Source organism: Mus caroli, chromosome 11, assembly GCF_900094665.2.
Source record: "Mus caroli chromosome 11, CAROLI_EIJ_v1.1, whole genome shotgun sequence".
Lineage (NCBI taxonomy): Eukaryota > Metazoa > Chordata > Mammalia > Rodentia > Muridae > Mus > Mus caroli.
The window spans coordinates 48,206,792-48,220,671 of NC_034580.1; the positions used below are offsets into that span (position 1 = coordinate 48,206,792).

General features: G+C 41.1%; 1 protein-coding gene across 1 annotated transcript in view; it reads right to left on the reverse strand.

Annotated features, from left to right (window-relative positions):
* Hspa4 (heat shock protein family A (Hsp70) member 4) overlaps positions 1 to 13,880 on the reverse strand; it is a 40,756-nt gene that overhangs the window by 18,270 nt on the left and 8,606 nt on the right. Inside the window, exons 2-7 of the mRNA XM_021178214.2 lie at positions 12,008 to 12,065; positions 9,593 to 9,733; positions 7,476 to 7,598; positions 4,622 to 4,721; positions 4,045 to 4,178; positions 928 to 1,172 (exon numbers count right to left, since the gene is read on the reverse strand). Of these exons, the coding sequence (XP_021033873.1) occupies positions 928 to 1,172; positions 4,045 to 4,178; positions 4,622 to 4,721; positions 7,476 to 7,598; positions 9,593 to 9,733; positions 12,008 to 12,065 (801 nt within the window). The remainder of the gene's footprint in view (positions 1 to 927; positions 1,173 to 4,044; positions 4,179 to 4,621; positions 4,722 to 7,475; positions 7,599 to 9,592; positions 9,734 to 12,007; positions 12,066 to 13,880) is intronic.

The following is a 13,880-nucleotide window of genomic DNA, read 5'->3' on the forward strand; positions in this document are numbered from 1 at the left end:
AGAGGCAGGCAGATTTCTGAGTTCGAGGCCAGCCTGGTCTACAGAGTGAGTTCCAGGACAGCCAGGGCTATACAGAGAAACCCTGTCTCGAAAAAAAGAAAAAAAAAAGAACAGCATGCAGGCAAAACAGAGTCTGAAAACACACACACACACACACACTTTAACTCTTATAAACAGCATTTGACTAACAAATTTTAAAAACATATTGGCCTCCCCTGTCTCTCCCTCTCTCTCTCCCTCCCTTTTCCCCTCCCTCTCCACCCGCCCCACTTCATGCACACGGGAGGAGGAGGGAGGCCTCACACTCATTAAAAACAAAGAGGAAAAATTCCAAGCAGGAGAAAAGGGTGAGCTAGGATATACTTGGACACTGGTCAACAATAAATACCATCTCAAATTTTTTAAGGGTCACTCAGGCACACTTCTCCAAACAAGTCATTAGTCTTGCCTGAATTCTACCAGGAGTTCACAGCCAAAAGAACATCTCACTCCCTCATCCAAGCAACACAATCAGGCAACAATAACACTGAGTGTTTCTGAAATAACCTTAAATGTCAGTTACCCAGAATTCTTGCAGTGCTGTAGAAAAGGGATACTGCCCTCAAATGATCCTGAACTACTCAAAAAGAACATTTTTTTAAATTGGTGCCTAAGTTAAATTCATCCTATTTCTAGGATTAAAACAGTTTTATGAAACCCAGTCATTTGTGTCTAATACATATTTGAACTAACTAGTGACTTTCAGAAACATTAAAGTTACCAGAATAAAAGTTTCAGTCTCCCTTGCTAAAACGACTGGATACAACTTTTAAATGAAAACTGGGTCCTAAATGGCTTGTAATTTTTAACATGTTAACAACTATGATTTCATTAATCAGTTAAACAAAATAAAGGTCACTGTTCACTTAACATTAAGAACGTGGTTACCTATTCATAGTTCCGGATACATCAATATCATTCATAAAACATTCAATGCTCAAAGGGAGATCTGAAGCATTCGCACTCATCAATTTCTTGAGTTTCTCACACTCTTGAGACAGTCGTAATAAAGCACGAATTTTAGATTTTATGTCTAGCTTGTATTTCTTTCCAAATTCTTCACAGAAGTGATTTACCAACACCTCATCAAATTTTCTGCCTCCCAATGTTGTATCAAAAGCTGTGGCCAAAACCTTCAAAGAAAAAGAGGATAATCCAAAAATTAACCAATTGTAAAATTTACCATGATACATACACTCTTATTTTTATTACTTTTATTTTTATTGGTTTTTCAGATAAGGCTTCTCTGTGTAGCCCTCGCTGTCCTAGAATTTACCCTGTAGACCAGGTTGGCATAGAACTCACAGAGTGCTGGGATTAAAGGCATGTGCCACCACCACCTGGCCATGATTTATTTCCTAAAGGCCAGAAAATGTGTTCATCAAGGGTGAAAAAAAAGGATGCTGCACATTAATACTTGCTAACGCTACACTATGAAACAGGCAGTCCTTTTCATCACTGTCCAGGTAATATACTAAATAAAATTTTTTCTTTCTTTGGGGGGATGAGAGGAAACACCATGAACACACTCTGAAAAGGCATGGCTCAACTCCACTAACGGAAGCCTTCCAAAGGATGAGGCAAGACAACTGCCACAAGCCTGTGAGTTCCAGACCAGCATCAACTCCAACGCAAGCAATAAATAACACAGTTCATTATCTCTCTCTACTTTACACATCATGTAGAAGCAAAAAAAAAGCCATCTTCAGGTTGCTAACACTGACTGTAGTAGAAACCACTTCAAAAGGAGTTTCACACTCAAGACCAAACACTTGTACCAACTTCTAATCAGTTCACTGCCTGAAAGCTGCAGAAATGTTGGGCATAATTGTGGTTTTATGCGCCACTTAAGTCTATCAAACTTGCATTGACAGTTTTCCACATCTGTAGCAGGATTGTAAGTTTAGATCTAAAGCAGATCCAGTAAGTGAGACAAGCTAAGCAACAAAACCTGATAAACATAACCTCTTTAATGAACATTAAATCCATTAAGAATCTTGTTTATTTTGTTTTGGAGACAGGGTTTTCTTTGTGTAGTCCTGGCTGCCCTGGAACTTGCTCTAAAGTCCAGGCTAGCCTCAAACTCACAAAGATCCAACAGCCTCTACAGCCCCCGAACCCAGTGCTGGGATTAAAGGCACAGGCCACCATTGCCTGGCTCAAGAAATTTTTTTAATAAGTTAACTGAAAAACTGGATATAGATTTGAGTACAGGGATTCCAATTTTATTTTCTACAACTGAGGATAAGGACGTAGCACAGCAATAAAGCACTTGCTAAACAAGCCTGAAACCCTAGGCTCAACCCTTAGCACCCCGAAAAGATAATACAATAAAGCTAGGTGTACAGGTACACATCTGCAATCCCAGAATTCCATGCTGAGACACAACACCAGCCTAAGCTAATGTGAGACCTTGCCTCGAAATCCAATCTATTATTTTAAATGTGAAAGTGTCAGATTTTTAGAAATAATTCTATCAGTAGTTTGTGATAATTTGAATAGGTAGGGCCCCACAGACTTGACCCATGGGGAGTGGTACTATTAGGAGGTATGGAGGAAGTGGGGGTGGGGCTATCTAATGCTACACCCAGTATACCCCAGTCTCCTTCTGCTGCCTTCAGATCAACACACAGAATTCTCAGTTCCCTCTCCAGTACCATATCTACAAGGACATGCCATGCTTCCCACCATGATGATAATGAACCAAACCTCTGAACTTAAGCCAGTGCCAATTAATGTTGTCCTTTATGGAGTGGTTCTTATATGGCGTCCTTTAAATGGTATCTCTTCACAGCAATGAAACCCTAAGACAGTGGCTAATTTTTTTGTATTTTAACACATTTATTTACATATTTATTGAGAATGCATAAATGGATAGAGGTACAACTTTCAAAACTCAGCTCTCTCCTACCCTGTGAGTGCTGGGAATTGAACTCAGGTTATCAGGCTTGGAAACAAGCATGCCTCATCCACTCAACCATCTTACCAACTCTTTTATTTATTTATTTTTTCCCACTATATAGATCACATTGGTCTTCAGTATGATACACTTGCCTTTGCTTCCCAAAGCCTAAGATTATAGTCATGAGCTACCAGTGCAGTTTAAAATATTACCTGAACATTGAGAATTATGTCTGACCCATAATTTATAGCTATAAAACTTAAATACTCATTTCCCAACCAATGTTTGATAACAAAAACCCTAGAGTATGAAAATATAGATAAGAAAGTAAAACGGAACCAAGTCTATTATTCAAAAGAGGAGGAGGAGGAGGAAGAGGAGGAAGAAAAAGAAACAGAACTAGAACCCAAGAATGCCCTCAAACGATTTCACGTTAGTCCTCCCTACATTGCACTACAAAACTGGGGGGCAAATTTAAACCTTAACACCAAGAATCTTGAAACACACTCAACTAAAGCAGGCATTAGATAAAGTTACCTAGCCAAAGGGACCACTAGCCTCTATTCACTGTGTAGCTCCTCAAAGGAGCCAGACACACACACTGTGGCAATCGCTCTCTTTAAACAGCTCTACAATTCTATATACAATGGTTGTTACTCTAGAGCTGTTCTAGAGACCTAGACTATCACTTCTAGAGTCCTTTAGCATCTAAAATTTCAATCAAGAGCCTCTTTCTACAACTCTCCAAATAGCAAGAGCACCTTAAACATCCTCTCTGTTGTTACCAAGAGAGGAGACAGGGAAAATGCTCCGAAGAAGCCCGAGAGGATGGGCTGCTTCCTATACTGTCCAAGTGAGGAGATTACGATGGCGATCTCGGGAGCCTCACCTCGAAGTTCATACTCTTTCTTGACTTCACACCACACCAACTCTACGTAAAGCTTGTTTGGGGCCCACACCTCTACTCCTCCCACCATATCTGCATTCCAGCTCAGGTGACTCACAACATGCTTCCAATTGGTGGGAAAAAAAAATTTTGTCACTCAAAAATCTAATCAAATTTAATCAAATTTTAATTTCCAGTTTTCTGGAAAAATACTTACTTTCAGTTTTCCTTTATTAAATGCACATACAGAAACTTGATAGGCAGAATGTCCCATATCTACAAAAACTACATTTCTTGGTTTTTCTTCTAAGGCGGGAAGGTCTTGTTTATAGATTCCATAAGCAAGAGCAACTACACAAGAGGAAAAAGGTCAGTTCAACAGAGTATCCCTAAATACTACAATTCATTTCATCAGTTTAAAAAAAGAGGACACATTTCATATCTCAGGAACAAGCTACACTGCGCACTGTGTTGGTGACAATCAATTTCTTTATAAACACTGCATAATTTTATTCATGTGGAACATTACCATCACAGTGCTCAAGTTAAGCAGCTTCAGTATTTAACAATTAAGAGAGTAGGAGTTAAGGACGTTCCTCTCATCTGCAGCTGTTTCATTCATTCCCCCTTTCTGTTTGTTTTTGAGACAGGGTTTCTCTGTTTAATGGATCCCTGGCTGTCCTGGAACTTATTCTATACACTAGGATGGCCTCAGACTCAAGAGATCCACTTGCCTCTGCTGAGAATACTGGGAATAAAGGAATTTGCCACCTAGCCTCGTTAATCCCTCTTACCTGCAGTTGTTTCATTCATTAACCGCAAACAATTGAGACCAGCAATCTGTGTTGCATCCATCACTGACCGCCGTTCTGCATCAGTGTAGAAACTAGGAACCTGTAAAAGAAACATTCTCTTTACAAAGGCCTGCAAAAAGTTGACATCTAGAAATCAGATTAAGAAACTGTTCCTACCGGAACAGTTTGGTGGCGCACACCTTTAATCCCAGCACTCAGGAGGCAAAGGCAGGCGAATTTCTGAGTTAGAGGCCAGCCTGGTCTACAAAGTGAATTCCAGGACAACCAGGGATATCTTGAAAAACAAAGCAAAAAAAAATTGTTTCCTCAGGCTAATTTTGGAGGAGTCTACCTATAATCCCAGCATATTTAAAGGTAGCAGAGATAAACAGACCAGGCTAAAAAAAAAATTTTTTTAATAAGTTGGTGGAAATTTTTCCTTAACCAATTAGAAAAACAGCTGACTGTACTTCTTAGCAATATTGCTGTACTGACTACTGCTATTCTCAAGTCCAAAATGCTGTCCATGCTCATGCTGGGTAGGAAACCAAACCCGAAAATAACCATGAACTTCTAGATTCCGGCCACATTTTGTGGATGGAAACTGTGTCATACATGTTCCTACACTGTATGCTGAAGGGATGAAGCACACCTGGGCCAGCGCTGTGCCTCACTTCCTACACAACCTGCTCCACTGCCTTTTCCCTGCAGACTGCAGCGGCCTGTCACTGCAAAAGAATTGTGCCAGCACATCGCTCAAACTCAGTGAGATCTTAAGGACTTCTAAGCAACAATTAGAAAACTCACCTTTAAAACCCAGGTCCCTCAAAATGGGATGAAGAAGGAAGAAAAAAAAAATTTAGATATCCCCACTACTTCATAAAAATGTTATGTGAGCATTACTCAAAGTAAAAGGCACTAGACAAAGGAAAGAGGTCAAGTCTGGGAGCCCGATGCAGAGCAGAGGAATGGTAGAGAGAACCTGGCACAGTATCTATACCTACACCTCAGTTACTAAGCCAGTCTCAACCTTCCTAGTGTTACAACCCTTTAATACATTTCTTCATGTTGTGGTGACTCCCAACCATTATTTTTGTTGCTACCATGTAACTATAACTTTGCTCCTGTTATGAATTGTAATGCAAATAAATATTTGGTATGCAGGTTATCTGACATGCACCCCCCACAGGATCATGATCCACATGTGGAAAACCACAGTACTAAGTAATCAATCACTTCCCTTGGGCTCCTAACAGCCTTTCTATTCTTCCGATCCCCAGAGTGTGGACAACTACTCCCCAATCATTATCTGTACCAGTACCAATTTGCTGGATGATCAAGAATCTGCAGTGAAAAAAAGGCAGCCAAAAGTCCTGCTTTGCTAATCAATGTACCCATTAAGACAAAAAAGCTAAAACATCAGTGTGGGGGATAGTTTTATGTCAACTCAACACAAGTCAACAAGAGTAGGGAGTCTCAGCTAAGAAAATGTCTCCGTAAGATGGCAAGCCTGGGGCTGGAGAGATGGCTCAGCGGTTAAGAGCACTGACTGCTCTTCCAGAGGTCCTGAGTTCAAATCCCAGCAACCACATGGTGGCTCACAATCATCTGTAATGAGATCTGATGCCCTCTTCTGGTGTATCTGAAAACAGCTACAGAGTACTTATATATAATAAATAAGTAAATAAATAAATCTTTTTTTTTTTAAGGGCAAGTTTATAAGGCATTTCCTTCATTAGTGATTGATGGGGCAAGGCTTAGCCCACAGTGGATGGAACTATTCTGTTAGTGGTCCTGGGCTCTGTCTCAAAGCAGGCAGAACACGCCATGAGAAGCAAGTCAGCAAGCAGCTCTTCTGTGGCCTGGACAATCAGCTCCTACCTCCACGTTCCTGCCACGCTCAAGTTCCTATCTGACTTCCTTCCTTCAATGATCAACAGTGATATGGAAACATGAGTCAGTAAGCCCTTTCCTTCAAGTTCCTTTTGATCCTGATGCTTCATCACAGCAACAGTAACCCTAACTAGGACAATCAGATAACAATGGCAGAAGGAGAGAGAGTACTGCATGGCAAACTCATACAGCCTCTAGACCCACCACACCACACCCTACTATAAGCAGCCAGGCTCCCATCAAAACAAGGGCACACAGAAAACTGAACAATGTATATTACTCTGTTTTCTAGAACTAAATACAGGCAGGAAGGAAAAAAGGAGGCAAGGCAGATATCTAACATTCAATTCATTCAATCAAGTAGCTACCTGTCCCTAAGCACTACACTAGGTACTGAAAAAATACCTTAGGAAAAAAGTGGGATTTCAAATGAGGCTTGAAGGACAAGAGTTAAGTCGGTACACCAGTGGAGTCTGGAGACAAAAAGGAGAAGACTTGAAAAATGACTATGAGCTTGGGGAGTTGGCTCAGACTGGGTGAGTGGGCAGCGTGGTGGTGGTCCTTTTAGCCAGGCAAGCTGAGCCATGCCTGGAATTCCAGCACAGGCAAGAGGCTCGGGGAGAAGAATAGCAGCCAAGTGCAAGACCACGTTGGTCTACATAGCAAGCTCAGGCCAGCCCACACTACACAGTGAGATCCTGTCTCCAAAACTAGAAAAAGAAAAAGGAAGAAAACCAAAGAAAATGAAAGCTAGATTTCTGAGCATGGTATCACATTACAATCCCAAACACATGGGAGACCGAGGCAGACACATTAACTACTGGGGCAGCCTGGACTACACAGCAAGACTGTGCCAAAGCAGGAACTTCTCAAAACACCACGGCCACACAACACGTACAATTTGTACTTGCAGTAAAACATTTTCCTCTCTGGTTCTTAAGGCAGCTCGAGCCCAACTCACCGAGACAACGCAGTCTACCACCGGCTTCTTAAGGACACTCTCTGCTGTCTCCTTCAGTTTCGACAAAAGCATGGCAGTCACTTGTTCCGTGGTAAAATTCCTCTCTTCTTCCATATATGTAACCTGCAACAAGACAAAGGGATCCAATTTTAGTCCACTTCACGTCCTAGTCAATGGAGCAGTACCTCAGGAGGGGACTGAAGAATGTCATCTTTACAAAGAATGTTACGTTTTTGTTTAATATACATGCCATTCAGCAAAAGACAATCACAACGTAAAGCAAACCTTGAGGCAATGACCTGATCCGAAGGCAAACCATCCCGCCTGCCATGAACAGGACTGCTAGGAGAGACTGCCTCGCCATCGGATACTGTGTTCACATTAGTCGTCTCCCCAACCAGGACACAGGTGGTTTTGCCCCAGAACCCACACAGTCACAATAAATGTTTACTGGGTTAAAGAATAAATGATGACCAGGTCTCAGGAAATGTTTCATGATAAAGCTCTGCCTTTGATAACCCATCCTTCTACCCTTAGCCCCACCCAGCAGCTAACATCCAAAACAGAACCTCTTTCAACTTGGAGGAGCTTGACTGAGCAAGCATCTCCCTCCAACCCTGAGGCACAAGCTGACACTGGATCACTTCACAGAGACAGGGACAGACTTCCCTCACTGAGTCCCTTCATAACCTGCCCCACCTACTGACCTTGCTGGGCTTTTGGTCAGTCCCTATGACTAGACAGTCCCTCTGTCTACAGAGACAGACCAGTTCCCCCAGATCTTCTTTCCTTCTTTTTCTACACATCTGCCCTGTTTCCTGACTGTAACAAGTCCCCATTTCCTCACAATACCTTTTCCGCTTTCCCTCAGTGAGCCATTCAAACTCTTCTGAGACGAATGACACAGTTACCTTACATAAACCTAGTCATCACTTTTAAATTACATTTATTTGAGGGGGGGGGGTGCGTGCCACAGTATGTATAGAGGAACACACAGAGAACAACTCTGTAAATGTAGTTCACAAACACGGAGCCTTGGTGACAAGCACCGGGAGGTAATCCATCTTAAGGAGAACCTCTGCTCCTCATCTCTCAGTTCTCAGCTACAGTGGCAGAACTTCACTGCTCTGCTTCTTCATTTCTGCGGGGTGTATTTTTTTTGTGGTACCAGATTTGAATCTGGACCTCATAAATTGCTCTACTACTGAGATCTACTCCCAGCTTCATTTGAATCTCAATTAAGATTCTCAGGATTCTTAGTTCTACAACTGCTGTGATCTCAAATACCACACCGGGCTGAGGATGGTGGCTAACACGTGTAATCTCAGCACTCAGGAGGCCAAGGCAGGTGAATTCAAGGCTAGCCTAGGCTACAGAATAAGATCTTGTCTCAAAAACCACAACCATAACACATGCTCTTATGCTCACTGGCCTACATTCCTATTACTCCACTGTAGGAGATACAGGTTAGCACCCCAGCCTATATCCCAGCCTTAGTGTGATGGGGTCACTACTGCTGCAGAGATTCTTCTGTGAGTGTTTCAAAGACAAAGTGCACTCTTCCCTAGAACATCTGTTTGCAGCTTCAGTCCTACTGACATGACTACAGCAGTGAGACTGGCTAATGAAAACAAGCTATACTTTGGCCTGCTCTTCTATAAGACTTCACTAATATCACCTTGGAAAGGTGGCTCTCTCTGTGAACACTACCAATAGCAGTGACAGAGTTAATGTCTCTCCCCAGATTTCCAATGCAGAGAAACAGCACCATCAATAGCTCATAAACTATCACTATCATTCAAAGACTATCAGCCTTAATCCGCAAGAAATGTTCTTTAACATTTGCATTATAAGGTCACCCACACAGGAGGGTGCAAAACCGTAACTCCAGCCCCAGAGGATCCAGTATCTTCTTCTGAACTCCAAGAGCACAGGCATACACAGAACACTAACACACATGCAGGCAAAATACTCATACGTGGAAAAAAAAGCCTCGTTCGTGTATGATAAAAATAAAGGTGTAAAGAGAATGTTCATTACAGCTTCACGAGAACTACACTAACACACACTGAACTGATGAAATAGGGCCTCATAACACAGTATCAGCAGATCCTTACCTTTATGCCCGTTAATCCAGTGGGCAACTGCACAATATCATATGCAAGATTAGATTTTTCTGCTTCCACAAATGGATCGGAGAATGCACGCCCATGAAATCTTTTAAACCCTTGAACTGTGTTCTTGGCATTAGAAATTACCTAAAAAAGAAAATGCATAGAAAAACCATTCTATTTCCAATTTTCAACAGCCTTGGGTTAGTTAGGATCCTTTTAATTCGCCAAATTTCCTTCTAGGGATAAAAACAGAAAAATTACCAAGTTCTAGACCAACCAGGGCTATGTAGGGAGATGTCGTAAGAAGAACACCTCGAGTACACATGTGCACACACACACAAAAGGCTTCTAAGATATGCTTCTCCCCCAGGTGCCTGGCCTACACTCTCTCTCATGCGTACTTTCCCTTTCTTAATAAACTGTCCTATTCTTTATTTCTAACCATGTGTCCCTGGTAAAACTCTACTGTGGGACAGGAGAACATGGCTACTTCACCAATCCATCTAATGTAACAATCTTACAAATGCTCAAACACACAAAAAAGGAGCAGGAAGTAATGACATGTAAGGAAAAGGTGTCCAAGTTTCAATTTTCTTTAGACATTCAATCCTTCTAAATCAAGCAAAATGAGAACAAGGGACTTACATGGGTCCCACTGGCAAGGCTGAAGACTATCTAGAGCATGTTTTTCCTCTCCATCAAGTCAGGCCACTGCACTTACCAAAATATTTTGTTCCTAAACCTTTAATATTTCCAGAAACTATTAGCTTCTAAAACTGCTCACAGTTTATGCTTCAAACTTTCCAAGAACAAACTCATCAATACTTACAAATTCATAAATATCATTAAAGTTGTAAGTAGTACACACCCAGCATGTACAGCACTCTGGATTCACTCTCTAGCGCACATGCACATACAGCCCCATGAAGGAAAAACGACCAGAGAACATTTACAGAACAAAGGCTATTTGGAAGAGTGTTTCCAACTATTCTTGTAACAGAGAAGTGAAAACTTTATCTCCAAATACTGAAATACTGTAAGGGTAATACTTTTTAAGTGGAAAAATAATTTTTTCCACTTCTAATAGGAAAAATGCTGTGTAGCATGATCTTACTTAGAAAAGAAACACTTCTAGATGCTTATAAAGTCGAAAATTGCTGGGCAGTGGTGGCGCACGCCTTTAATCCCAGCACTTGGGAGGCAGGGGCAGGCGGATTTCTCAGTTCCAGGCCAGCCTGGTCTACAGAGTGAGTTGCAGGACAGCCAGGGCTACACAGAGAAACCCTGTCTCAAAAAACAAAAACAAAAACAGCAGACTGAACAAGCTGTGGAGAGCAAGCCAATAGCCTCTGCATCAGCTCCTGCTTGAGTTCCTGTCCTGACTGACTTTGGTGATTAACAGTGATGTAGAAGCATAAACCCAATCAATCCTTTCTTCTCCAACTTGCTTTTTGGTCATGGAATTTCGTTGCTACAATAGAAACCCTAACTAAGACACTATCACTCAAGTGCTGCGATTATAAAACAAACTGAGTGTTTTTATGTAGTGCTAGGGACTGAACCCAGGACTCATGCATGCTACCAACTGATGTCCATTCCCAGGCAAGAAACTTCTCTGATTTTTATGTGCACATAAAGTCAATGTCCAGTTTTTTCCTCTACTTCTTCCCAGTTCATTTTCTAAGAGAAGCACTTTACCACTCACTGAGTCATCTCCCCAACCCCAACAGCATCTTAGGCTCATTTTGGGTCCTGTCTGTCAAAAAAGCTACTCACATATTTGCTGCTCCAGACTGAACTGTATCGAGGTCAAACATGCAATTCCTTAACTCTACAGCTACCTCAGACATTCAGGGTAACAGATTCTTGGAGCTTCTGTTGCTCTGGTTACTAAGAAACAAGCAAATATATCAAGATCCTTGTTGACAAAGAACAATGCATGTTGTTACCAAGCCTATTCAGGTCTAGAGGCCTTTCCTGTGGCGCCTGCTTAACAATAACTTTAGATATAAAGGTGAAAGGCCTTTGAATAGTTTCAAAGAGCATTTAAAATACCAAAAGTTAACTCTGTTTAAGAGTGCAGGCACATAGCACATGAGAAGCTGAGGCAGGAAGACTGAGTTCAAGGCCAGCCTGAGCTACAGAGTTCTAAGACAACCTAGGACATATAGCAAGAACCTACATCAAAGAAAGAAAGAAAGAAAGAAAGAAAGAAAGAAAGGAAGAGAAGAGAAGAGAAGAGAAGAGAAGAGAAGAGAAGAGAAGAGAAGAGAAGAGAAGAGAAAAGAAAAGAAAAGAAAAGAAAAGAAAAGAAAAGAAAAGAAAATCCATAAGTACATCAAAGAGGGCTCTGGTGCTGAGTGACAATAAAGATAAATCAGAGAAATAAGTCATTTTGGGAGGAAGATAGAACTATACCTGGCTCTTAGCTGCTGCTCCAATTGAACGATTCTTAGGACCAAAAGAAACACAAGCCCTAAAAGATAAAAACATTGAGGAATCAGACTTTATTATAATACATCTGAAACCCCTGCAGGTAAGATCTGAGTATCACTTAAACTCCATGTTTTTTTTTTAAACATTTGAATTAAAATGTCATTACATCATTTCCCGCCTCCTTCCAACCCTTCCCACACACCTTTCCCACTCTCCTTAAATTTGCGGCCTCTTTTTAATTATTTTTTGTTTGTTTTGGTTTTGTTTTTAAAGATTATTTTATGTATGTGTGTACACCATTGCTCTCTTCGGATACACCAGAAGATGGCACTGGATCCCATTACAGATGGTTGTGAGCCACCATGTGGTTCCTGGGAATTGAACTCCGGACCTCTGAGAGAGAACAGTGCTCTTAAGCACTGAACCATCTCTCCGGCCCTAATTATTATTACTGTCAAACACACAATATAATCTGCTGAATTCAAATAGTGTTGCTTATATGTGATTTAAGGTGTAAGCCACATATTTTAACAGCACATGACCTATCTATGATTTTGACATTTCTATTTTATAAAACTATCCATGAAATAGGCTGCCTTAGGATGAATTCTGTCATTTCAAAGCTGGAGCACAGGTCTTGATAACCACCTGTTTAAAATACTAAAGAAAGGTGGACAAGACCTACCACCCTAAACTTCCACATCCCATGTTCAAATTTTAGTACAAAGCAACATGTTCCCCTATCAGATCAAGCAGTCTTGTTTTTTTTAACACAGCTCAGTTTCAAAATGAACAGAGTTGCCAGGCAGTGGTGGCACACGCCTTTAATTCCAGCACTTGGGAGGAAGACACAGGCAGATTTCTGAGTTTGAGGCCAGCCTGGTCTACAGAGTGCATGCAGAGTGAGTTCCAGGAACTCCAGAGAAACCCTGTCTTGAAAACAAACAAAGAATACAGCCTATAAAAACTTAAAGACAACTCTTGGGTTCAGTGGTTAAGAAAGAGCATTTCCTGTACTTCTAGAGAACAGGAGTTCTAATCCCAGCACCAATACTGCAGTTCACAACCATCTTTAACTCCACTTCAGGGAATCTGGTGCCCTCTTCTGACCTCTGTAGGTACCAGGTATGCAAGTAATACACAGACACACACATATTACACTCATTGATATAAAATAGAAATAAGCAAAACAGTCCTGCCCTACTTGTGTGAAAAAATAATAATTTAGAGAGGGTATGGGGGACTTTTAGGATAGCATTGGAAATGTAAATGAAGAAAATACCTAATAAAAAATATTAAGAAAAGAAAAAAAGAATAATTTATTTAGATCTTCCAGACAAAACAAAATAGTATACTGCCAAGAAAATTTACTCCCACCTAACACTATTCCAAATCAATCATACATATACTGGATTGGGCTACTTGCTTTTTGAAAATCTGTATTATTATTATGTCTACACATATGTCTGCATATGATTGAGGAAGACAGAGGGATGTCAGATCTATCTCCTAAAGCTGGAATTACAGGCAGTCATGAGCTGCCAGAAGTGGGTGCTAGGAACTGAACTCGAGTCCTCTGAAAGAACTGCATGTACTCTGAGACATTATTCTAACCTCCTTTGCTGCTTCTTTTAAAAAGAAAAAACAGAATCCTGTTTGTATGTTATAAACAAAACACTCTTATGTTTAAAAAGTAAGTTACACCGGGCGTGGTGGTGCACGCCTTTAATCCCAGCACTCAGGAGGCAGAGGCAGACATATTTCTGAGTTCCAGGCCAGCCTGGTCTACAAAGTGAGTTCCAGGACAGCCATGGCTACACAGAGAAACCCTGTCTCGAAAAACCAAAAAAAAAAA